This window comes from Sylvia atricapilla, chromosome 2 (genome assembly GCF_009819655.1).
Source record: "Sylvia atricapilla isolate bSylAtr1 chromosome 2, bSylAtr1.pri, whole genome shotgun sequence".
In the NCBI taxonomy this organism is placed as follows: domain Eukaryota; kingdom Metazoa; phylum Chordata; class Aves; order Passeriformes; family Sylviidae; genus Sylvia; species Sylvia atricapilla.
The window spans coordinates 55701804-55728279 of NC_089141.1; the positions used below are offsets into that span (position 1 = coordinate 55701804).

Here is a 26476-nt window from a genome sequence, read left to right on the forward strand (position 1 = left end):
CTTATCAGCAAACTTTGTCAGACAATTTATCTCTTGCTTCCAGCACTTCAATTACAAAAGCTTTGGGGCTTTGGTTGGGTTGGTGGTGTTTTTTTTTTAATTGGTAGCCCTGCAAGTCAATCAGAGAACTTATTACCATGCAATTCAGCATTCATTTGGCATTTTTCAGTAGGCACTCCAGAAAAAGAACCTTCCAGAAAGATCTGAGCTTCTACTTCTTGCAGTGCCAACAGACTGGCAATAACTAATATGATCACCTGTAATAAGAGAATATCCAGCTGACGTGGGTATCCAATTACCATGCTCACTTTCATTATGCTATTAAATGCACCAATTCATTTTATTAACTATATATCTCAAACATTTCTAAGTTTCTCTTAGGAACTTCTTTAAAAATTTGAATAAGATTCCACTTCCAAGATTAGCTATGAAGTTCTATTAGTCCATGAAGTTCTTTACTATGAAAAATTATTGAAACACTTAAAATATGAGCCTCATTTATTTTACTGGAAGAGAGTGATATTTCTGCAGGACCTTATGGATATTTGTGATTGAATAATTTTCTGTAGCTCTTTTTTGTTGACGGTTATGTGCAGAGTGATGAGAAGAGGGAAAGCAGACAGCAGCTCCCCTCTTTACTAAGTTTTGGATGTCCCAAATGTAGGTATGGAAATTTAGAAGTTGAACCCCTTCTGCCAGCCTAGCCCAGGAGATCCTGAAGGGTCTTTGTCCTAAGCTTTTCCTGCAAGTGCATGTACATGTGTATGTCAGCAAAATACAGCTATGACAGTTTGGGATAGAGTCAGAACACTTCTACTGGAGGCGACTGCCTGCAGTGCTTTGCGTTACTAAAACCAGTTGTATTTGCTTCTCCTCATTGAGAACATGTTGTTTGAAACTGTTTTCTGCAAACTTAAAAAGTACTTGAAGCCGTGTTTTATTCTGAGCTCTTCCACCCCAGCCTTACTGTGGGATGTAAGAGCTGAGAGCTTGTTTGACCATGGCCTGGCACTTGTCCTCAAGGAAGGGATGTGCAGTATAACGCTGCTATTTCTGAGGGGTTTTCAGGATGGAATATTTTAACTCGGGCTTTTCGGTTCTTACAATCAGGACTTTCAGCAGGGAAGTAAGTAGCAGAAAAAATTACAGTAACAAAGCACAGGGAGGAAAAGGGAAAACAGTTTCTTGGGGAGAAACAAACAGTGCAGGGGGACAGCACAACAGCGCAAGAGGAGGTTCCTCTGCTCAAAACAGCCTTCTCCTGCAGCTTTCTTTGTTAAATGGTGTTACAACAAACAAACTACCAACCCTCCACCCACCCAGCTTCCCCTCAGCACGGTCTGGAGACCTCACCCACGGACGTCACGTCACAGCTCGTACCAGGCACCAACTTCAGCACTCTGCAGATCCTGCTGATTGATAGGAAATGCAGTTCCTGCATCTCTTTCATTCCTCTGCTGAGGTCTCTTGCAGAAGCGTCTCACCCAGGCAGCAGGGAAGCCAGACAAAAGCTGTGTGTGCCTGGAAGTAGCAGCCCTTCCATGGCAGTGGAGAGATGGATGTTTACCCTCTGCAAAAGGAGGGCAGCCCGGGCACCTCGGCTCCATTGCTTTCATTGAGTCATCAAGCGTGTATCTGACTCTCAGAGCACTGCTCATTCTTCCTAAGGCCAGCAAATATGTAATACTGAATCACAGCTGGTTATAATCAAAAAGCTCATATATTCGGCTTTATTTTGAATGTTACTACCAATAACTGCAGCAAATCTTAAACTGAACTCAGTTAAAAAATTTTAAATAAGAAATTTAAACCCAGGGTTTGTTACTCAGAATTGATGCACAGAACAAACGGATTTTCTGCTTAAGGTGATAGAGGAAGGCATACAGACATTCTGTTGGTAGCCAAAAGTATTTATTTTTAAGAAGCATTTCCATATTTACAGACCTATTTTAGTTCATATTTACCCCAGGCCCCATTTTGAACAGAATCTGCGCACCTCAATCTCCCAGGTTGCCCTAAACCCCCTGAAGAGATGCACGATGATAACACAGATTGTTCAAATGAAAGCTTTATTCAGTATTTTGGTATAAATTCCACTTCAAGAGCTTGCAATATTTTGTAATTGCAACTGAGAAGAGAAACCAGCTGTTTAACTTCGCAGACATTACTTATAAACTAAAACAAACGCTTTTCAATCACCCCCAAGCAAGCCATTAAAATCCACTGTCTCCAACCCACGGACTGCAATGCTGTCTGCTGGTTTTTAACATAAGCTATTTATGGTTTTACAGGTAAAATCAAATCTGCTTTTGGGAATCCTGGGAATTCCCCCAATTCTCCAGGAATCTCTGAAATCTGGCTCTCTGGGAATCCTCTTGGGCAAATTAAGCCTTTTTGAGATGATAATTGCAACACTTTTTTGCTTTATATGGAAACTTTTATTCAAGTTCTATCCTGAAACATTTCACAAAGCTAAACTTGTTAATCACATAAATGATTTCCACAAATTCTAAGTTAAATAATTTAGCAGGTAGAAGGTAGGGGCACTTAAGAGGTAGATAGAAGAGAGACTGAAGAGGTCTGGCTGACAAAACAGAACCCAAGGGTTGCCACAGCTGATAGAAGGAGGTATAGAGACAGCTTTTGTACCAACAAGCAAAAACATCTAAAGGCTGCAAACCCTCTATGAGGAATGGAACAGAATCTTTCTTGGGAAAAGAAATCATCAAGGAAATCAAAAGAGCACATGTAGTCAAGTCTGGAAACAGCTTGTGTGGTGTTGGAAAACAGACAGGGTTCTTTAGGGCACAGTGCAAACAGGCAGCAGAAGTGGGGAGCGGGGACCTGGACACATGGTGGCTACAGAAGAACACAAAGCTCTCTGGAAATCTCAGCAGAGCAGAGGAGAAGATGAAGGAGGACACCACAAACATAGCACAGCAGTGACAGAGATTTGCATATCTGGGAATATTGGAGGAAGACAATTCAAGGAAGACAGCAATACTAAGAAAAGTACTAAAAAAAGGGGAGACACAACTCAAAAAACAAATCAAAGAAACCAAGCAGCATGACATTGGTTTTTACTCCTTTTCTGAGATGCCAAAATTCGCACTGAAATAAAATTCTTTCAGGAAAGAAAAAATAAAAAGGAGAAATATTTTTATACATGCACAGGTTAGTGAATTTAACTCAGATCCACGTCATGACCAGCCCTCCCACTTCTAAAACTGAATATTGGAACTGGATGATGCTGCAGGCACAGATTTTATCTATGAGGGTCAAAGAAAACTTTACCCTATTAGGAAAGTGTGGATTTCAATCTACAAATCCCCAGGTGAAAGATTAAAATGCATTTTAGCCTAAATAGGAACCAGGATTATTCTATAACATGGATAAAACTGAGCAGTCTCTGCACAGCTCCTGGAATAACAAATGACCAACAAAAGTTTTTTTTTTTCTGTATATGCAATATATTTGCTTCTGAAAGCATCACCAACTTCAGGCAGGCCCTGCTGTAAAAACACACACAAGTCTTACACTGTGAAGCTGCCTTTCTAAGCAGACTAAGTGGATGAAAACACGAGACAAGGAAAGAAGAATACAGAGCAGTGAACTGACTGGCTCAAAATCACACACAAGAAATCATGATCAGAAGTTGCAATGACTCTCCCCTGCTCTCTGGCTCTCCTCATATTGCTCATAATGTCTGACATCACATAAAACTCAAGGAGCTTGCAATAAAAACAGGCAAGTGGATAAAAACACTGACAGAAAATAGATCAGCCAGAAAAGACAACACTTGGCTGAAACAGTAAAAGGAATATTCCTTTGTCAAAGGCCAGTGCAGCCTGAAGAAGGGTTAGCACAGTAACTGTGGCAATACACAGAGGGTTCCTGTAGCAAATGCCAAAAGCAGAAGAGTTTGCAGGGAGATAGGACAGAAGGGAAGGAGATCTGTGCAAAACAGATGTCCTGGAAAAGCAATGTCTGCCTTAAATCTCACACAAGACAGTATTTTTGTACAGAGCAGAAAATATTTGGTTTAGATACACAGTAAGGAAATTGAATGACAGCATGGTGCAAAATTAAACAATGGTTTAGGATATATCAAAATTCCTTCAACTGGCCCTTTTTATAACTTACACTTAAGAACAAAGAATTAACTGGTCTTTGACTTTCAGAGGTAGTAGGGAGCAAAGTGCTGTATTTCTTTGTGAAATGCAGGCTTTAAAAGTCACATCAGCTAAAACCACACGTATGGTATTTAAACTAACTTTACTAGCTGTGAATAAAGAAAACTTTTAATTTTTTTCCTAACGTTCTGGTTTGTCTACTTAACACAATACAAAGACCTTTGGTTCCTATTACAACTAACAGCAGCTCCACAAGGCAACAAGTTTTGAACACTCATTTTCAGATGTCTTTAAACATCTGCTCAAGAGATTTAGTTACAGGTATCTTAAATCACTGCCTGTGACCACTTCAAAGCGACAAAACATTTTAAAGGAAAGATGCTAATATTTTGGGAATCTCATTAAAAGAGGAAAGCTATCCTCCTCAGAGGATATTAAAAGTGAAGACTACAAGGAAACCCTGTACTATTCAATAAAACTGTACTAACAAACAAAAACAGCTTTTCAGAAATCATAATGAAATGCATATACTTTAGGTTTGGAGTAACAGAAGAAGGATGAGTACAGCAGTACAAAAAAAGGTCTAACAAGAACTGTGCTTGAAAGGAAAGCATGACCAGCTGGTAACTCAGCAGCTGGCAAAAGTAAAGGAGCAGAGAGAATCAGATGTAGTGGTAAATCACTGGTAAGGGTGCCCATGGCAGACAGCATGTGGGGTCATGTAAAAAGCAAATGAGATTTAGGGACATTTCAAGAGTTACTTCCAATAAGCTAAGGAAGTATTGGTGACATCCTGCATGGCCTTAATCGAGGTGAACTAGCCCAGGGAAATCCACCTAGGCAAGTGCAAAACAGGCAGACTCAGGCTGGAATGGGTGAAGAGAAGCACTGGTGGGACACTGAAGATGCTGTCACACAAGGACACTGTTTGTGATTTCAAAGAGAGAAAATGTGATGGATTCAATATGAAGCTCAAGGGCAGGACTTCTGTAAATTGGAAGAGTAAACTGGCCACAAATACAAGGAAACTTCAAGTTAGAGCAGGCTCCTAGAGTAATGTTCAAGAATGAATCCTAAAAAATCTGATTAAGAAACCCTCTCCTCGGAGGATCACTCCAAATGATCATGAATGTTGTACATTCCTGCATCTCAGACTTTGAAGCATCCTGTGTGTGTCCTGCATCTCTAAATGATAAATAATCCAGGGTCAAATATTACAGTAAACTTTCAAATTTATCAGAACAAACATCAGAAAAAATACAAATACACCAAACCCTGAGGAAGCCAAGAAAACACATGGGATTAAACACAATAATTATTTCTCTTCTAAAAATACAGCAAAAGTCACAGATTAGAAAAAAGAACTTCCACTGTAATACGCAATAAACCAGATTCCCCGTGTTGCACTCCATTGTCAATTGATCCAACAGATTAATACTTGCTTTCTCAAAGAAATTCAAGCTCAGCAGAGACCAACTCTATTTTGCTGGACTCTTGACAACTGCTTTAGCTGCATTCCTTTTTGTTTTTGATTGAGACTCTCCTGAACAAAAAGGACCTTGAGGTTTAAGAATAGAGACATAGTTTTTAACAGATTGATTATTTGGATCTTTATGGTTCACTGTTTGATGGCTAGAGAAGCAATGAGTGCAGCTATATTCTGACACAGACAACAAATTTAGCATCCTGGTGGTGCTAAATGCAGACCAATCCCACCAAGTGAAGAAATCAAATCTACAATCCTTAAGAAAACATCCAAGTCATCTTGGACTCTACAGCCATCAGCTCTGCTGATCTTTTTGTTTCCTCCCCTATGGTATTGAGCATAATGAAGCTTCAACACACTTAAGCCCTCTCAGCTTATCAAACACTGCAACCAAAAACACACACTTCATATCAACAGAAAAAAACACAAACACCTCAAAAATGGTCCTGTATGCTGTAGGAGGGCCAGGTCTCTAAAATATTTTTTCATTAAAAAATCAGGCAAGTGTTTTTTTGCTAGGAAAGAGACAAAAAGAAAGCAAGATTAAAAAAGAAAACTTGTTAAGTAAAAGGAAGAAAGATTCAAGTAGACAAGAATAAAGCAAGAAGACATCACAGAAATGTCTACTCCAACAAGGGTGGCTCTGGTGTTGTTACTACAAGTTAGGATTCATCAGTCAGGGTTAAATCTTCTGCAGAGGTTTAATATATTTACCATGCACATACGCAAATAATTTTTCAGAACATCATTTGGAATGGATGACACTGATGTGACTAACTCTCCTAAAAACAGCTTCCAAATGATCAGTTTGATATGTTGGCAGTCCCACCACCCACTCTTTTGCAAGCAATCAGACGAAGGTTAGTAAGCACAATATTTTACTCATTAGTGGAGAAACTACGCTACATAAACAATCTTGGGAGATGATTTTACTCTTTTGTATATTCTATTGATCCAGTTCCTCTATGAAAATAAAGAGTCTGCTTCAGATAAAGGATTACTACATTCTTACACACTTAGAAAAGGAGTAAAAATCCTTATGAAATATACTTAAAACAGCATACCCAGAGCAAATAGAACTTGGATGGCATGGTTAAAATAAAGAATACATGTATTTACAATATTGCATAAGTAATTTAACACAAAGTTCCATTCCAAAACCAATCACATCAAAATAAAATAAAAAAATATTAAACTCATGTATGTTTTAATACCTATAAATCCTTAACTTCTATCCAACATTTTCTTTATAAAAGCCTGTTTAAAATATTAAACTTTTGATTCACTCTAGCTTAAACAGAATCTAAAATTATTTGTTAAGTATTACTGATCACTCAGTCTTTGTCTTAAGTTTCTAGATTTTCCATTTTCAAATTTCCTCTTCTTAAACGTTGGCACCCCTTCTGTCAGGTCTCCAAGGGAGGTGACTGTCTTCTCTTTAAATATGACTGTTTCCTCTTCAGGATCCTCTAGCACTGCGGGTGCTACATTGTCACTCTCTGTACTTGGAAGCTCCAGGTCCACTTTTTCACTGGGAGAAGAAAGGAAAATGTAAAAGGGTTAATCTACATGGAGAAAGCAACATGGTGTACTGCAGAGCAACAGCTATTTTTATTTGACAAAACAGCTTTGAGGTAGATGCAGTCTTCTAGTCATCGTCATGGCAGGCATCAAGAAAAAACCCACGTTCTTTGTTTCTTCTGTGTGGGCTGCCATAAAAAATAACAAACTAACACCTCATTCTGTACAAAAGTTACAGCATGGCCCAAGCAGTCATCCTGTCAACAGTCCTGCAAGAGATAACAAGGCTGTATGCCTGTAAATTTAAGAATGTTAAAAGACAGTAGACAGTGAGTAGTAGCAGTGGTTCAACAACATTTGAGTTGTTTTCCTCAAGTGTCTGTCCTGAAGGGACTGCAAGACAGAAGAGAGACCCAGCTTACCAAATCAGGCAGTGACCCCAAGCTGGGAGAGGTGGCTTTGGAGAGCAGGATTACAACCAGTACTGATCCAAAACAAATCAAAGCCAACAACTAAAAATGATCTATCAGTTTTAAGGGGTCAGCAGCAAAACACTGTGTTCCACAAGGATAACCCGTGGCACAAACATGATGGAGAAGAACCAAAAAGTTAGCAGAAAGTCACCTAAACCACAGGTATCACACCAGCACAACACTGCTGCAGAGATATTGGCCAATCCACACAAGAATACTTCTGCTACTGAGCGCTAGTCTGATGTCCGCTCATGTCCTACACCTTGTCTGAGGCTCCATGCTTCTAGGAAGACATGGATCTGCTCAAGCACCCAGACAGGAGTCACAAGAATGATGGCAAGTTAGGAAAGTGTGATTGTTGCAGTATCCCAAAAATGTAAACTTCCTGGAAGTGGTTGGCACTGTGCCTAGACTGAATTTAAAGTCAGTAATGAACAACTGCATTTGTATCATTGACACGTGTCCATCTCAAGCCTGAGGTTCAGTGGCTGAAAGCGCTTTTTACTACATAGCACTTTCAAAAAAACCCAAAAGAAATTTTCAGCTCAGGAGTCAAGGAGCAGCTTAGCTAGTCCAGTTCAGGAGGTGTTATGTGAACACTATCATCACCAAGAAGTGCATCAATGTTTAATTCAGTATAAGCACTGTCAGAAGTCTACCCGCTCAATAATGTTAAAGAATGGAGTAAGTATAAGGAAGAAGACTCTTTTCATTCTCCAAAACCTATTTTTGCCAGACTCCTTGAGGGACCCACAAGAAGAATCTGACAATAAAAGAGCATACTTCACAAGGGAAAAGATCCACCTCAGGCATTATACAGAAAAACAAAACAACCCTTCTGATCAGATGCACTTCATGAAAACATCTGCAGTTTATTGGTCTGACATGGAACGGAGAGAGAGAGAGAGAAATCATAGGAACTCCTGGGGCAGCTGAATCAGATTGTTGAAGGACATGATGTTACAGAACATAAGCTTAGAATAACAACATTTAAATATTTGATACACAACCTCTGAAAAAACAGGGCATGACTGTGATTTTTAAATCCCTTCAATTTATTTTGTACTCATGCTGAACTTCTACATAAAACCCAAAACAGCACCTCTATCTGCAATGGAGAGCTATTACTTAAAATAATCATTGTGAAAAGAACTGTATTTTGGCAACAGTTTCAAACACAGTTGTGCTAATTCTGCCATAATTCAGAGGAAAAAGCTTCAGTTCTTGCAAACAACATGAAAATCAGGATGGTAAAAAGATACTCACCCTGCTTCTTCTTCTTGTTCTTCCCCTACTTCCTTAAGTGCTTTCCATTTTCCATAAGGGTTGGTCTTGTTAGATTCATCAGTAGAGGTTTCTTGGGAAGCTGATGTACTCTCCTCTTTATCCACGGTTTCTTCTGATTTAACTTCTCGCCATTTCCCGTAAGGGCTTAACTTTTTAGCTTTAGGAGATTTTTTCCCTTCCTCTGATTCTTCACCATTATCTCCTTTCCTCTAAAGAGGAAAAAACCCATCTTAAGCAAAAAAGCCTAAATAAAAACATAACGTAGCTTTATTTTACATCTTTTATTTGCTACTATTATTATCTACTCATTATCTACTATTCATGCTTTTGAACCAAGAGTAGCTTGAAACAATAAATTCGTACACTGATAGGACCAACAACTTTTTGTTCTTGAGTTTTACAGGTGAGAAAAAAATCTTAAATGTTTACAAGAAATTTAAGCAGGAAAATCCCATCTACCAAGGCCAAAGTTAACAAACTTACAAACTCACTTGAAAGCAAAGCTTAGCATATTTCAAAGAGGAAAAATTTCACATGCAACTTTCTCTACATGCAGATGCACACACTTATTGCTAATACCTGGTAGCAGTTTATAATAATACAGTGATACAAAAATATGCGTTTTACAATTAACACCTGTCCAGGAATACATTTTGTATTTAAACTGTCTTTATCTGTTCTGAATTAACAGCTCCAAGGAAACCATCTAACCAACTAGAGACATTGTCACATCCTTTATCTCAAATTTTAAATTTATGTTTTAAACATATAATAGATACAGATTTTGTACTATGTGCTATGTTTTTTCTCAATTTAATAAGGAAACTACAACCATGCCATTTTCAGTCCAAAGCATTCCCTGAAGGTCTCTTGGCAGTCACATTTACCAATGAAAGGCTGAAGTCATCCTCACACTGAAATCCAAACCATTTTGTGGATTATTTCAGAGAAATGACAGTGACCTTTCTCAGAGAACATCACATGTCTTGTAGAATTCAAGGTACTTCTGGTGTGTTGAAGAAAAGATCATGCTTTCTGTTCTGGAATTGTGCCACTAATGAGCCAAATAATCGAATAAAGATTCATTTTATTAAGAAGTGCAAAATTTTGCTTTCAGTCACAGGTTTTAATCTCATTTCAGTAAGTACAGGCTAAGACAAAACAGAAGATTCAGTTATAATTTTCTAGTATAAGATCATATATGTAAAAGATATCTGAAGAAAACTTACCTTTAAGTTTTTTTCTGAACTCTCTGCCTCATTCTCACTGTCTTCTGAGTCTGATTCAGACGTTGTTTCTGCAGGCTTGTCACACTGACCCTTCTCATTTGAAGATGGAACAAAACCATCTGGTTTCTCCCATGTGGATACTGTCCAAGACATTTGAACAACCACATTATTTTATGCTTCTCATTTTGATCTGTTATTGGTTCGACAACACAACCTGTCAGAAGTGCTGCTGCCTTATGCAAAAATACAGCAAATAATTTAGCAAAAAGCTTTAGCCTTTGTTTAGTATGTTTGTTTTAATAACCATAATCAAAAAGATAATATTTCTTCCCAGCAGAGACATGGTCAGGACAGCTGAGTCCACTGTTGAGAAAGCTTGTTTTAATTAGCTCTTACAAAAAGCATCACACATGGTGAACCTTGACACACAAGACTGTGGCTCCTCTCATCCTTACACAGGACAGACAAATAAATTAATTGCCCTGTAGATGTGCCTATTTGATTTGAGGTGTTTGTTGATTACAAAGACAGGATAAAGTAAAGAATGGTAACTACAAGCTTCAGGTCTCCAGGCAGCTAAACCCTTTTCTAGTGCTACTTTTCTTAGTAATGTTATGTCTCTAATTGAAAGAGCTCTCAAGCAAACACAGAAACCTGAAACAAACATCAATCTGAAAAGACATGGGAGTATATATAGGATATGTACATACACAAATATCCTCATTTTCAATTTAGAAGTAGTATTCCAGTAAACATAGTGAAAAGAAATATTCAAATAAAAGTCGACTCAATGGTCTTAAAACTGGTTTTAGTAAGAATAAGGCAAAAGTACACCAACTTTTACTCTATAATTTCATATAAGCTTTCCAATGTAAAAAAAATTCTATTATTTTTCCTAACTGCAAACAATACAACATGTAAGTGCCTAGATGTATGTTGAAGTAGTAAAGATGTAAGAAACTGCCAATGAATAATTCTGCATGAACAGTGCAGTCTCTTAAGGGTACTGCTGTCACCTGGCTTCAGGTCAGTAACTGTGCAAGTTCCCTTTCCCAGGCGCCACATAAAGAGTGGAGTAGGTGCAGCCTTCCAGACTCATACCACCAACCTGGAGCCATCAGTCCCTAAAGTCACATGTCTGATGTGAGACATTTAGAACTGTTTATACCAGTTAAAATCTTGTCTTGTCATCAGAGGATGGGATTACTGTTAACAGAACAGAGGAAATAATTTTCAAGCACTCCCAAGACACTTACTTACAGCTATATAAAAGTGAGAGATCAATCTGAAATCTCAAATGCCAAAATTCTGCCAAATGATGATTAGAAACATATTCTTTACAAGTATCATATGTCCATGAAGTACTTAAAAGAACAGCAAATATAGGCATAAAATGTATCTGAACTTGGAAGGCAATGTTTAAAAATAACCAACATCTCCTTTCCCTTTCAATAGAAATTGCAAATCACTTGGGCAGGGCAGTGGCCCAGTGAAAAATTGAAAGGTTTTGGATTGCTCCCTCCCTCACCCCACGCATTCTTGGCATCATTAGCAATGCCACTTCATATCCAACTCCAGAAGGAAAACTCATAGCCAGTATAAAAACCACTTGCTCTCCAGAGAGACATCATTGACCTTAGAATGATTCAAATAGATTTAGAAAACAGATGCTATTCTGAGGGAGTTACCACAAAGTTCCCCATGTAGGGGAAAAAGTGGAAAAGTAGTAGGAGGTAAGATTCTACACTTTCTTATCAATGCTATGTCAGCAAGAGGAAAAGTTTAGGAGGTTCTTAGTCAATTCCACTTGCCCATCAACATAAAACCTTACCCCCTCTTCTAGTGTCCAAATTATAATTTCAATATATATGTAGTAAAAATGAATGCCTAGTTTAGAATTACAAGCTGAATGGTCAAAAAAAACCTCTGAAGCAAAAACGTATGCACACTGACAATGCAGCCAGAAAGCCAGGGCTGACTTAAGCAACTATTTTATTTCAACTAAGACAGAAGCTTTCAAAATACAAAACTTTGTAAAAAATCATTTGCAAAACAAAAAGCTTTTCTGAAAACCCTCTCTCCTGAAACAGTGCTTAACTGGAAAGAAAGTTCTTCTTACCTCCAGTTTGTGTGTTATAGTAATAGGTATGACCATCTTCAGTGACACCTTCAACCCACTCTGCTCCCTAGGAAAAAGATACAGGAGCTCATAAAGAAAAATTTTCAGGATCAGCCAAAGCATCACTTGTAAGTCTGTTCAACCCCTGAGTATTTTTTGTCTGTTATCATCTTACTGGTTTAAAGCTTGAACGTTGTTAGAAAGTATTCCCTTTGTCTCCAACGAGATGGAATTCCGTAACTTAAAATACTGCAAATGCACCAACACAATTATTTCTCAAACAGTGGATAATTAGTATGATTATAATAATAAATGTATAATAAATGTTGCCATACTGTTTAGATTTTTATATAGGCCACTATTTTACATGTTTGGGTTTTCTCGAAGTATTCACCCCTGAGGCTGTAATTTCCTATTTGTGTCATCTTTAGTGGATACTGATGAAAAAATTCTCTAGGAGACTTAGGTCTTTGTGAGGGCTACAAAAAACTAGCACCAATAAATTTTATCAAAATTTAAATATACACAAATAAATTTATGTTTATCCCAAAATAGAACATTACAACAAATAATTGCAGAATCAAACTTTGCATGCCAACAATTTTACTTCTTTACTAAAGCACCGATTTCAACAATACACTCTTTCCCTACTGATTAATAAATAAATAAGAAATGTGGCCGAACTTGCTGGTATATCTTTGTGGATATGTAATTTTTTTTCCAAACCAGCTACAACTATATAATCAGTCATTACCCATGCCCTAAAATCTTAAGAAAGCAGTTTTCATACCCTCTTACACACACAACTACTACTCTGCACCTTAAGTACCAATACTGCCAGCTCTGTGTTGGGCAACTTCACCATACATTATTTCAGTATTAATAAATGTGTATGTGCACACAGAGATATACAGACAGGTTTTTGCACACCTACACATTTGTTTAATATTCTCATTGAAACTTTGGGGTTTTTTTAATATAAAACCAATACAATCAGAAGTTAAAGTTCTTGCACCCACTCTGTAAACACAAAAAAATTGTACTGGTAAGTTCAGAGCAGGCAAAGGCACAAAAACCTTCAGAATCATGACTTCTCATGGTTTTGCCCTCAAAAGTTTTAGTGTGCTGGTTTTGACAAAAGAAGCAAAAGGAAAGTTTATTTCAAACATAAAGAGGATAAAACCCCACAGTCTTAAGTATAATAATTTTTTTTATTAGATCCTGAGCATTTGTAGACCTGTTGGTTAGAGGTTTTCAGCCAATATCTGAGACTAGGCACACTGAGTGTCCCACAACATAAATGCTAAGAAGCACACTGTCAGTCTAACTGGTTATAGGCAGCCTTCAACATGCCCCTTCATTACCCTGTTCTTCCCACCTCTTTTCCAAGTCTGAGCAAAACCTAATGCACTGTAAAACCAGGAGGGCTCCTGGCACAACATATTGCAAGCATGCCCTTTAATTTCTGGGCAGTGAGTCCTTGTTAGGGATCTGGAATGTTTCCAATATCCTTAGCTCAGACTAAATAAGGGAGCAATCAAATGCTTGTTTTTAGCCATAACGAAAATAACTCAAGACAGGAGGAAGTCACTGGCAGGGTGAGGGAGGAATGGCAAAATACAGCTGTGTGGTGTTAGAGATACTGGAGGCTGAAGGTGTGTGCTTCTGATATGGCTAGGATGAGCTAACTTCAAATTGTTGCCAAGAAGGGAGTGCCTTCTCCTCCCAATCTGCTCTCCCCACATGGGCATTTTTTCTGATCCAGAATGCTGATAGCAAGGAAATAAGCCTCCAAAACACTAACCTAAACTCTGATGCCTCCACTGCCTGAAATAGTTCACTGTGAGGGTAAATATGTACCAAGGACCATGCAAGATTAGTTTCAGAACCACATCTTTCAGCAGAAGGCTACAGTAAGACTGATTTTACATATTGCAATGCTGTGTCTTGACTGGAAAGATAAAGCTGAAGTGCTGATTAACAAGTTGTGCAAACCCACAGGACAAGGGAATCAGAAAGCCAAAGTAGCACAGAATGTGATGATACAGAGTTACAGAATGTCAAGCACTCTGAAAACACCAGGGTTTTTTTGAGCTCTAGCTTAAAATGCAACATTGGCAAACCCAACAAAACTGACATCAAATTAGATTGTATATATGACACCTATCTTGAAAACACAGAAATGTAACATCACAGGAGTGTTGGAAAAGTCCTGGGTTTAATGCTGTGAAGCACAAAAATCCTGCAGTGGAAGGATCAGGGGAAAACCCATTTATCATAAAAAGATTTTTTTTTCCTATGTGGACTATTTTTTGGACTATTCTGCAAATTTTTCTGTGCCGCAAATAAGGAAAATTAGGTAATGTACTAAATTACTAATTTTGCTGAATAATTGCTTGCATATAGGTTCCATGATTGTAAGAAATCCAGTAAAACCACAATTTATTATGCAACTGTATTGTAAAGCAAACAAAAAAAATGACCTTTCTTTTTTTTTTCAACTATCTGACAATGCAGGCTCAGTGCTGCCTTAGATAAGGAAGCTTAACTACTTCAACTGTATAATATTTATTTTATAAAATTACATTTCATTCAAAAAAGGGTTTAACAGAATATATTCAGAATTTCCCAAAAGCTTTCAATTTTATAGGTTGCAGCATAAAAGAAGTCTGCAGGAACTCAACCATGACTAATTACTTCTCTTCCCTTGACAGACAAATTAGCTAAATAGGATTTCTATAGTAAAACTGCAGTTTATCAGAAAAGATTCTACATATTCAAATTATATTTTCATAAGTTTACAAAGGGACAAAGAAAGACATGAATAATTTGATTACCGTTTCTGAGTTTTGAGAGTTGCCTTGGAATCCTTTAGGTTTCTCCCACTGTGATTCTTAAAAAACAAAAGCATATTTTGCCCATTTCACATCATTCAACTCGGTTTATACTTAATAATCTTTACTGAAAACAGATCTAAGTGATATGACACTGCTGTGTGCACACATATAAACAAATTATGTAAATATATATAAACCATGCTGGAATATGAATAATCCTTGACCAAACTACAGTATGAACAATAAACCAAAGTATCATAACTACAGCTGGCTTTACTGGAGCTAACAACCCTCCAGACTCTATTACTATGCCTGATACAGAGATACAGGGCTTTTGGTTAAAAAAAAAAAAAAATGAAATTATGAAAGACTACAGTAAATACTAATGTAAATTCTTAAATTTATATGAAACAGTTTGTAACATTTTCATTAATCATAAAAGAGGGTTGCTTCTATGTTCTAAAGTAAATCAAAACGTGCAGTTTCTCAAGAGAAGTCAGTTAGATAAATCCTGTAACTGTAGAAAGACACTATCAGTTTATTTCACATTCCTGATCACAAAGCTTTTTCAGGAAGAACACAGCTACCTTTGTGTACTTAACCCCTGGCAGGCTAAACATTTCCAGAAACTGCAGAATTACTGCATTCTTCCATCATTAATCAACAGCAAAACCAGTCTGAAATTCTGGATACCCAAGTCTCAAATGTCAAATACCAAAACTCCAACTAAGTGTTCACATTTTAATTAACAGCATACTACTGAAAGAACAGAGAAGTGAAAAAATGCAGGTGGTCTCTTCTCACTTATATTCCATATTTGTATCTGCACTTGCTCCTCAGTAGTTTTTACCTCCAGTTTTTGTGTTGTAATAGTATGTATAGCCTTCAGGAGATAATCCTTGCACCCACTCCTTCGTTTCAATTTTTGGTGGCATTGAAGCATCCTGAGGTGTCTTTTTTTTCTTTTCTTTCTTTTCCTTCTTCTCTTTCTTTTCTTTCTTTACTTTAGTTTCCACTGTGTTACTCTGCGTTTTACTCTGTGTTGAACTGGAACCTACATCATCTTAGAGAAAATAATGTCCTTTAAAAAAAGAGTATTATTCTGAACTTAAATATTAGTCACTCTTGCACAACAGAAAATAGGAAACTTTGTTCTTATGAGCATTTTCACTAATGAGTAAAAATCATTAGTATTATACTCATAGCATGTAAGACTACATTAAAAGAATGTTGCTTTGTACCACTACTACAGCAACATAACAATGTCCAAATCTAAAATGAGGAGTAAAAAAGAGAAAAATTGTAAGGACCAATGAGCTCTAACTAAACAACAAAAGAGAAACTAAAAAAATTATGAAAAAGACATCTGCTACAGGAGCCTGAAACTGCAAACTTGTTTTTAAAGGATAACATGTCTTCAATGTACAGAACAAAGGTATTTGCTGAGCTGCAAGCTGACTAGGAGATTCTCATCTCCACTGTTTTTCACACCAGTGGGAACCCAGCCTCTCCTACTCATGGGAACTTTTGCCTCCAACTGGCAAAACTGAAACATAAAATTAATCAAAGGAAGCTGCACTGCTGATTCAAAGCACCAATGACAGCCTAACTTTCTGTGAATGCATTGTTTAATTTTTCTACTCCAAAATTGATTGTTCCGTGGATCAGGGGATACCATAGCTATAAGTACTCTGTACTGCAACTTCTACTACTGGCAATTTGCAGATTCTATTTTTTCTTAAATGAGCAACAGTCCTGGAGGCCTCCACTCTCACTCCTAGATCTAATTTATGATAAAATGTTCCTATTCAATACTCTTTCAATTCTGTCTTTAATCCTCTGGCAGCTCTATGAACTACCTGGCTTAATTCCAAGCCTTTTCATATCCTCTTGATATGCTTTCATTGCTGCCTCCTCCATTGCTGCAAATTCTTTTGACATGTTTTCTTCTTCTTTTGCCTTTTCCAAGCTTTTCTTCTTAATCTAAAACAAAACAAACAAACAAACAAAAAAACATCCAAGAGAATAAATTAAACCGATCTGATAATGAAAGAGAGTAAAAATAAGCATTAGTGCAATTAAGATATTTAAGTTACCTCACTAATTCTCTTTGCCACATTTTCTTTATGATTCTTTCCTCTTTCATGAAACTCAATGCTCTTCAAAGTAAGGGAAAAAACCAAGAAAAGTAATGTATTATTCAATTTTAAAACAGTTAATTTTACTTACTTAAAATTTAGTTGGACTAATTTTACTTGTACAAGTTGAACAAGCCTTAATGTAACCTGTTCTGAGAACACTTACATCAAATAGTACAGCTCTAAGATGGCTATAGGAATACAGGAACACCGAGAAACATTCAACAGAGAAATCATAAAATCCCATAGTATATTTGTAAGATTTTTTTCAAATAATACTGCTCTGCACAGATGCTAGAGACAAGTAACAGAGAATCTGGGCTCCCTCTTCATGCTATCCTCTCATGTATCATCACAATACTTTTCCCTGTTCTCATGCAAACTTTTAAAAACCATATGGGTTATTTAGTGTTCCAAGTATTAGCTACTGCCCTTAATTACATTATGCTACACTTCAGAAATATCTCATGAATTTAAACTAGTCTGCAGGTTCAAAAATCTGAAAAAGAGAGAGAGATGGAGGAAAAGGCAAAGTGGGAGATTTGGATAACTAAAGATAACAGAACAGTCTGCAAGCCAAAAAGCTGCCAGAAAGACTGAAGCCAGTAGGAGCTGGGAGGTGTTCAGAAGCTCAGGTGCAACAGTGGTAGTTCTTATGTGGTTCTCATGTTAAAACATCTGTGCTCATTTGGGTCTTTAGATGTTAGATGCCTAAGCCTGACCTTTGCACAAACTGATGTGCAGAGGATGCACATCCCGGGATGACTCATCTCGTTTAGAGACAGACTTTATAAACTGCTCAAATCCCTCCCTTGACACAAATTTCTCTTCACTTACTCTGAGAAGATACCTACAGTTCACATGAGCTAATCAGGTATCTTACTGTAAGCCAGAGGAAGTTCAGCTCTAGGAGCACCCCTGGCATCCAGTCAGGAATGCAGAACTTACTGCTATGGAAGACACCAATGTGTCCAGTAGTCTGCAAAAGGCATCTACAAGTCTGAAACACGTTTCTGTAACCCAGTAATGCTTCTGTGGGCTGTGTGAAATCAAAGAAACCTGCTTCAAGAGCTCAGAGCACTGGCTGTACTGTGCCTACCACATACAAACAGTACAGACACCAGGTTTTGCTTTCTACTTGCACATGAAAGCGAAGGAGAGGCACTGACAGTTTCAAGACAGACCAAATGTTAAGTTACAGAACTTGAAGAATAAGCAGGGCCAGATATTTAGTCCTTATCTGTACTGCCATGGAGAACAGCACATACCATCTTGTATGTGGGTATCTGGCTCTGACATAATGTATTTTACACACCAGAGGTATTACAAAGGCATTTTTATAGAACAAATTTCATGCACTGACAGACTAGTATCAAAAAGTGATGTTTAAAGCCTGTAATTGAAATTTCTAATGTTTCAAATAATGGACATAGTATGATAGACCATCGTACAGGTCTGTTGTCTGCTATCCAGCACTTGCAGTAATCGCAGAATTTTTTAGGCTGAGATTTCCAGTAATCGGCCCTGGGGAAAGAAAAAAAGAGATGCATAATCTGAAACAATAACCAAAGCCACAGGTGTTCATATATATCTATATATATCTTCAGAAACTAAATTTAGTCTTCTTTGCGTGATTAAATAGTAAGAGTTCAATTTTCTTTTTTTTTTTTTTTAACCAAGTCTGGGGAGCCAGTAAGAGTAGCTGTACTAACAACTGTGTCTCATAAAGCACAGTTCAGTATTGGGAATTTTAGCACGTGATCTCCAAAAACTGCAGAATTTTTACAACTGAGGTGGTGCTGTAAGAACCAGAAATATGAGACTAAACAAGCAGCTCTAGATACCCCATTTAAACATGGAACAGTCAGAAAAGTGCAACTTGCACTGTTTTTTATAAAAATGCTGGGTACTGTACACAGTGAACTCAGCAACACAAAAGTGCAGCTCTGGACAACGCTGAGCTACTGTGGGGAGTGAATCCCGGACCAGATTCTGACCTGTGGGGTCACAGCAGTAAATTGTTTGGATGTTTCAGTGTACAAATGTAAGAATTCCTGAACCATATAATGAGATACATGGAGGAAACTTGGGAAAACTCTTCAGAGCCGAAAAGTTAGCATATCAAAGTATTTAACAATAAAACAAACTCCAATGGCTGTTTCTTCATCAAAAACCACTTTCTAATGCCAGATGAGACTTGTGTAGAAGCAATTCTATTTCTCATTGGCTTGAAGCAACAGACACAATGCTTTGGTTCACCAGAACACATTTGAACAATAGACTTCTACGTTTTTAAGTTAAAATGACAAACAATGAGGGACAAAATTTAAAAAAATATTCACGATTACACTGAGAACATCACAAAAATTGAATCTTGGCCTTTGTCTGAAGACCACTGCACAAAGTTCAAGGAAAATACTTCCTGACATTCTTAATCAATAAAACCAAAACTTCTTCCATGCACAACAGCACCCTCAATTCTTATGATACGTGTGAGCCGATCTTTAATTACAGGAACAGACCTGATACTCAACTCCTACAATTTAAGCAAGGATCATAATACACTCTCTCACCAGTGCTTAACAAAAAAATACAATTACCAAGAGGCTATGATTATTTGAAAGTCTAAATACAAAGGATGTACTCAGCAAAAATATACCAACCTGTAAGCAACAGTATGTTAGCAATGCACAGCTTTTCAAGCAATTTCCTGGAAATCTAGAAAGAAGCAGCTGGGCTTTCCCCAATTTAAACAGAAATCTGCTCATCCCTAAACGGTGTACTTCAGAACTGTGTGATTACTTAGTCACACATTTAATTAAATAGGGTTTTTTGAGACTTGTACCCAAACATACTGGGGCAAAGCCAGAGAAATTGAATGCTTTGGCTGGAAAACCAGCTGAGTGGGAGGGAGAAATTCAAAGCTCTGAAATACCTCAAGATCCTTTTTCCTGCTCGAGCTATAAATTGTCTCTAAACCCTTCGACACAATCTACAATAAATTTCCAGCTAAATGCAGGGTTAAACTTGCTATGGCAATGGACCAATTTTGACAGAAAACAAACTGTAAAAAAAGCCTCACAGCATGTTTTGGATGTTCAAGAAACTCTGCCTTCTTCCAAGTTTGACCTGAGACAGGAGGCTTTTTCTCTTCAACAGTATCAAATGTAAGTGCTAAAATTAAGACTGTACAGCTGTACCCACCACAAGTCAAGACTTGAGAATTTGATGAGCTGTATTTTCACAGCTCTATTTTACACCAATTTCTTTCCTAAATACTGCTGGTCCCCACATCTGTTGCAAACCACTGTAGCAATACACAGAATAATCACTCTGGAGAACCTCAGGGCACACCTGTGGCTTCAGTACAAATCCACATCTTGATAAAAGACTTTTAGCTTCATCTCCTATTGGTTTTCATAAAAACTGGAGCTGTCTCTCTACTGTTACATATAAAAGAAATGTTAATGATAGTGCACATGGATAGCCTAAGAACCTTAAATCCTGCATTTCACGATTAATGAAATTAATTGTGTAACTTATTACCTCAATTCTGTGGCTTATAAGCATGAGGAATCTTAGATACCAAATGAATCTCCTAAAGATTTTCTACTTGAGTTCACACCACGGGAAAAAAAAAGAGCAAGCTCAGCTGAACTATCCACTGAATAGCATCTGCCACTGTAACAACAGCAGAACTTGCAAAGTTCCAGTGGTGCTGCAAAGAGCACAAACCAAAGAGGAATATTTGGAAAGAAGCAGCAACTGAAGTGAAACTCCATTTTATTGAGATACTACAAGTGCTTCATGGGCTCTAGTCACAATTCAGGTCCATGACAATTTTTTAAGTCTGTGATTGTTTTATCAATCTGACAAATACAGGCTTGAGAGCAGATGCTCCTAAAGTAGTACAGAGGTTTTTTATTCTTGAGTAATTGTGTACAAGTAATGGGAAACACAGTTATTTTATAAAGTCATTGCAGTCAAAATGGTACAGCTTTTAAGACTCCTTGTCTTCTGCCAGAAATAAAGTTAAGGTTGATTATGGTTTTCAGCTCTACAGCTGGGCCAGCCTCCTAAGGACTAGATAGCTGGCCAGCACCAGTACAAGCCCCTTTCTTCCTTCCACTAAAACAAAGAGACAGCCTAGAGCACATCACATCTGCCTTGTCCAGGTTTGCAGGGCCGAGGTTTAGCACTGCACACGTTTTGTCAGGCATGGCTCCCATAAGGGAGCTTGGTGACACAGACCCAGAGAGCTGTGCCAGTTCTACTGCAGAGCTCTAACTCAGGGGAAGGCTTCTGGACCAAGTCTCTTTGGAGCCCAACTTTCCAGAGCTGGCTGAGTATCAACTTGATAGCCTGCTACCAGGGAACAGGGCAGCATCAATACAGATGAGTACTGGGTAACTTCTGGACAAACTGCTGTAGACCCATCCAGACTTGGAAATTCCATACTAACTCAAGAACAGTGCTTTTCTTTCAACTTTTACTGGTAACACCACTCAAAAGAAGAATGTACAACATTTTAGGGGGCCAAAGGAAAAGGAAGAAAAAGGAGGAAATGAACATCAAGCTTTTTTTTGCAACTCATGAGATGACAAAGTCTTGGCTGCAAAGAGCAGAGAGCAAATTAATCAATGTTAGAAACATTTTCAGATTTCTGAAATTAATTTAAAACATCAGAGTGAACAAAAAGACAAGAAAGAACAAGTAGCAACTCTGCATTAACAATGCCTGCTCCATTTACCATTGCAAAAGATACGAAAATTACGAAATTCAAAGTGAAAGCACTGAAATTCAGGTATTTATACTCTGCACAGCACATTTCTTGAGCCGGGAGAACCACACAGCCTTTGCTGCAGTGACCAGGTGGTGCATCCAGCATAGGAATCACATGTTTGGGAGTGCAAAAAGGACAGCTTCAGGAAACAACCTGCAGCGTAACTCAAGTACTGGAGTCCAGAGCCCTGAACTCTCAACCTGCAGGCTGCTTCTCCTCACAAGTTACTATACCATTACAGTTTCAGCAGGAAGTGCAAGAAGTTTTCCTTACACAGGGAAGCTTAAAAACCCTCATGAAGTAGTGATCTTGAGCTGAGACAGCTTTGCCAAACGTTACATGGAGACTAGGTTGGAGGATTTTGTTCCCACCATGTACTGAAATGAAAGGGGGAGGAGAAACAACTGGTTTAGGTGATTCTGAAGACAATGAAAAAAATTTTATTGTACAAACAAAATCCGGAAGCATTTGCTTTGAAATAGCTCTCTTCTAAAATATCTGACTTGAAATCTGGCAGGGATGGAGGCAGTTTGTATCAGTAATGTATCTGTCCAAATCAGAAACCCTCAGGGGTAAGAAACAGCATACATGGGCTCAGCAGTCTTCTTTGGTTTGAGTATCTACAACCTCCAAACACTTTACATGAATTTAACACCTTATAGCGTTCTGCAAATTTGAGCACTGAAGAGCTGCTATGAGCATCATCACCTTGAATGCACATTTGTGAGTAAGATTCAAGTTCTTCACTACACAAGCAAATTAATTCAGTGTAAATATTGTGGCTGTTCTGTAACAGCCACTCAAAAGGACAGAATCTGTTATTATTTCTGAACACTATTTGGAAATAGTGAATACTTAAAACAAAAGCAAGACTTCTGTAACAGAAAGAAGTAGAAAAAAAAAAAACCAAAAAGAAAAAATATCCATGTATTTCACAACAGACCCTCCTCTGCATGGGAAGCTGTTTCCAGAACAGCTAATTCTAATTCAAATATCCCAGTATTGGTGAGACCTAAAATTGCAATGCTAATATTGGCAGATAAGAAGATCAAAAACGTTTCCTTGTACTGTGAAGTAGGTCCCAGTGCCATGGCCCCTAATGACTCACACTGCCCAATAATTTACAACAACTCTGCTGATTCACAGTGTACCCTAAAAACTCTTCTTAGTTAAATACCCTTAACTTTTCTTTAAAGGTATGTAAAAATAAAGAAAATAGTATCTCTGACACTGCGAGTACATGGGACTGTCCTGCCTAGCCCCAGCTTGTTGGCTTCATATATAGATCACATTATATATATAAATAAATAGTGATCACATATAGAAATTTATATATGTGATCACTATTTATTTGTGGGCTCCTACAGAGCAGAACCAGATGGGAGTTTCATCCACATGAAATATGGCAGTTCTATGAAGGGCTTTGCTTTTCTGGCTCTCAAGTCAATTATATTTTTTGCAATCCCTCTTTAAATTCTAATTCACAACCCAAATGTCTACTTCTATCATTATATTAACCCCCTGTGGACTACATATGAATTACAATACCCAATGGAAAACAGGGTCTGCAGAAGCTGCTCAGCCTGACCTGTATTTGCATGAATCTGCTTTGCCAGACCTCTTTTCAAAACTGTAAATTACAGAATCGCAGAATCATTTAGGTTGGAAAAGAGTCCAACCCTTAGCCCAGCACCGTGAAATCCACCACTAAACCATGTCCCTAAGTGACACATCTACGTGTCTTTTAACTACCTCCAGGGATGGTGACTCAACCACTTCCAATGCCACAAATACTTTTAACATACAAGAATGCACAAAGATATCAGGGAAAGCAGCCTTCTGCATATATGGAGCTCCAATTCTTTAGGTCATCTCCTCTAACTTCAGTTGTCTAAAGAGTGAGGTAGTTGTCTCAGTTCTCCCTGTCAATAGATGGAAACTGTCATCTCAAAACCAGCACTCTTTGCATCCTAAAGAGACACTTGAGAAGTACACTGAACCTTCACTGAAGGTGCATGTTTCATCCTTACACCGGGAACCTAAAGCCTGAGTCAGCTTTCAGAAGTTAAATATCTGAAGTCAGTGATATCTCCTGAGAGCAGAGGTCTGCTGCTGTAGATGCACAAGAAGGATATGGGCTATGTCAGGAAGAATGTGATAAGAATTAGAAGAGAGGAAAAAAACAGCAACATAAATTGGGTCAGGAATCTGTTCAGGTATAATTTTAGCAATAACTAAAATTAAGAACACTGCTGTACCCAGTGCCAGTCTGCAAGGCAGGCTCACACAGCTCACAGCTCACCATCAAGTACTGCCCCACAGACAAACCACTACAAAAATTTTGACCAGGTTAAGAAGTTTGGCTTTTTTCAGCAGTGAAGTCAGGATATTTTGAAAAGTAACAGAAACAAGCAAATAGACATTCTATACCATTCTACATGCCACTCTCACCTGCTAAAGACAGCAGCTTGGATTTGTACATATCCCCCTCCCCCCAAACGTGGTCAGATACCAACACAAATTTCCTAATTAAAGACTTCAAGCAGGTAGTGATGGCCAGATAAAACTAAGGCACGGACAATTTTCTTCCTCACGCCTCGCCCAGAACCAAAGGCGGCAGAGGAGGTCGCAGGGTGGGGGGACTTGGGAAAGGGAGGGACAGAGGCCAAGGGGAAGGGAGAGAGGGGCAGCAAGGAGTGCGGGGGAGCGCGGGGCAGAGGGAGGGAGAGAGCGGGGCTGAGAAAGGGCACGGAGGAGGGGCGCAGGGTGCCCGGGCCCCACGGCCGCAGCCCTCCCGCCCCGCTGAGAGACGCCGAGCGCCCCGCCGGCAGGAGGCGAAGCTGCCCGGCGTGTGTTGGGGCGATAAGAGCACGACAGCGCAGCGGAGACAAACAACCTGAAGAGACCGGCAGGCCGGACGGGAGCAGAGGGACCGGAGGGACAGTGAAAGCCCTCACTCAGCGGGGCGGGGGTGGCCGGCCACAGCCGGGGCACGGCCGCAGCCCCACCGGCCCCGACCCGCCCACGGCCTGCGGGGGCCCGGCCCGCGCACCGCCGGCCCTGCCCGAGCCGGGCTCGCAGGGCGAGAGGCTGTGCCCGCTCCCTCCCGGCCCCCGGCACTCACATCGCCGCTCCCCCGGCAGCGCCGCCGCTCCGCTCCGCTGCCCTGCGCTCCGCTCGCCGCCGCTCGGGTGGGATGGGGCGGCGCCGGGAGAGGGAGGGAGCGCGGCGACGGGAGCCGGGAGGGCTCAAGCCGCGCTCTCCGCCCCGCCCTTCTCCTCCTCCTGCCCTCGCCCGCTCCTCCTCCCTCGCCCCCGAGGAGGCGAGCGCTCAGCGGGAGCCGCCCGGACGGGGAGAAGGAGCCGCGGCCGCTCGGTGAGTGCCGCCCGCCGCCCGAGTCCCGCGCTCAGGGGCACGGGGAGGCTCAGCCGCCTCCCTCTGCGGTGGGGAGAGAAACCGCGGGCCACGGGTTCGAGCCCCGCCGCCGAGCAGCGCCCGTGCCGGGCAGTCGCTGCCCCGCGGCGCCCGTGGGAGATGGCAGGTGTGGGGAGAAGGGCGGTGACAGGGTGCGAAGGGGCTGGGGAGGCAGCGGGCCCGGCCGAGCGGCGGTGCGCTCCCTGGGGCGGCGGCCAGCGACGCCCCGTCCCGGCGGACGCCGCTGCCAACTTTCTGGGAGTTTGGGAGGGCTCCTGCTGCGTGCCGGCTTCACCTCCTCCCTCTCCCCGCTGCCCCCGGCGCCGCCGCCCTGCCCTCCCTGCCTTCCCCCCGCCGCCCGCTTCTCCCGCCGTCGTGGGGCAGCCGCGGCCGCGGCGGGGCCGGGGGAGAGGGCGGCAAGGGCCGGCGCCGTCCCGGGGCGAGGGGGGACGGGGGCGACACGGTGACGCTCGGGCGGCCCCGGCACATCGGCCCCGGATCGCCCCCTCCGCTGCTTCCCCCACAAATAAAACTCACCCCGGGCTGGTTCCACAGCACATCCTCACCCACCCCCCTTCCCCGCCCAGCCCTGTGTGACTGATCTCCCCACGGTTCTGCGGAAAAAGTCGTGTTAATTCACCGGCTGCAGCTGGCAGCCTGTTTGCTACAGTCACGCACAGGGGTGGAGGAGAAGCCTGCGGAGTGAGTCATGGCTGTAAGAGGCCCTCCGGTTGTTTATGGCAAAAACAGGGGGGTGGCTCATTCAACATGTGGCAAATACGGGGAGTAAGAGTTACCTCGAGCCATCCTACAAGGACAGGGCAGTGGTACCGAGCACCCCCGCCCCAGCTCGCTGTCGAGCTGCCTGAGAAAGGAGGTGGGGAGGTTGCTTTTTCCTCTCACAAGGAGGGCTTGTGGTCAGACTGTCATAGCTAGCTACAGGAGTTTTGCATTTGTCAGCATTTCCATTATAAGTGTACTTTTTATGTAGTTCGTAACATGGCTATAAATATATGCCCTGGGTTGAAATTTGGTTGATGGCTTCTTCTCCATCTA

The 26476-nt window shown here is 40.2% G+C and overlaps 2 protein-coding genes across 6 annotated transcripts in view; one reads left to right on the plus strand and one right to left on the minus strand.

Moving 5' to 3' along the window:
- Window positions 1-2052: 2052 nt before the first annotated feature.
- Window positions 2053-25322, minus strand: WBP4 (WW domain binding protein 4). Of its 3 annotated transcripts, XM_066313360.1 has the most exons (10): window positions 25131-25322; window positions 18675-18747; window positions 17182-17244; window positions 16945-17068; window positions 15936-16148; window positions 15086-15141; window positions 12249-12315; window positions 10130-10269; window positions 8880-9109; window positions 2053-7150 (listed from the first exon to the last, which is right to left on the minus strand). In XM_066313360.1, coding segments are annotated over exons 1-10 (1176 nt in total). In that variant the 5' UTR covers window positions 25133-25322; the 3' UTR covers window positions 2053-6942. The 3 variants fall into 3 exon arrangements, with proteins under 3 accessions (XP_066169457.1, XP_066169456.1, XP_066169455.1); XM_066313359.1 differs by lacking the exon at window positions 15936-16148 and having other exon boundaries at window positions 25131-25277; XM_066313358.1 differs by lacking the exons at window positions 18675-18747; window positions 25131-25322 and adding an exon at window positions 18107-18163.
- ELF1 (E74 like ETS transcription factor 1) overlaps window positions 25241-26476 on the plus strand; it is an 87800-nt gene continuing 86564 nt past the window's right edge. For 2 of the 3 annotated variants that reach the window (XM_066313353.1, XM_066313357.1), the window contains exon 1: window positions 25241-25381. The gene's annotated coding sequence lies outside the window, so the exon portion shown is untranslated. The remainder of the gene's footprint in view (window positions 25382-26476) is intronic. The other variant, XM_066313354.1, reaches the window with a different exon arrangement.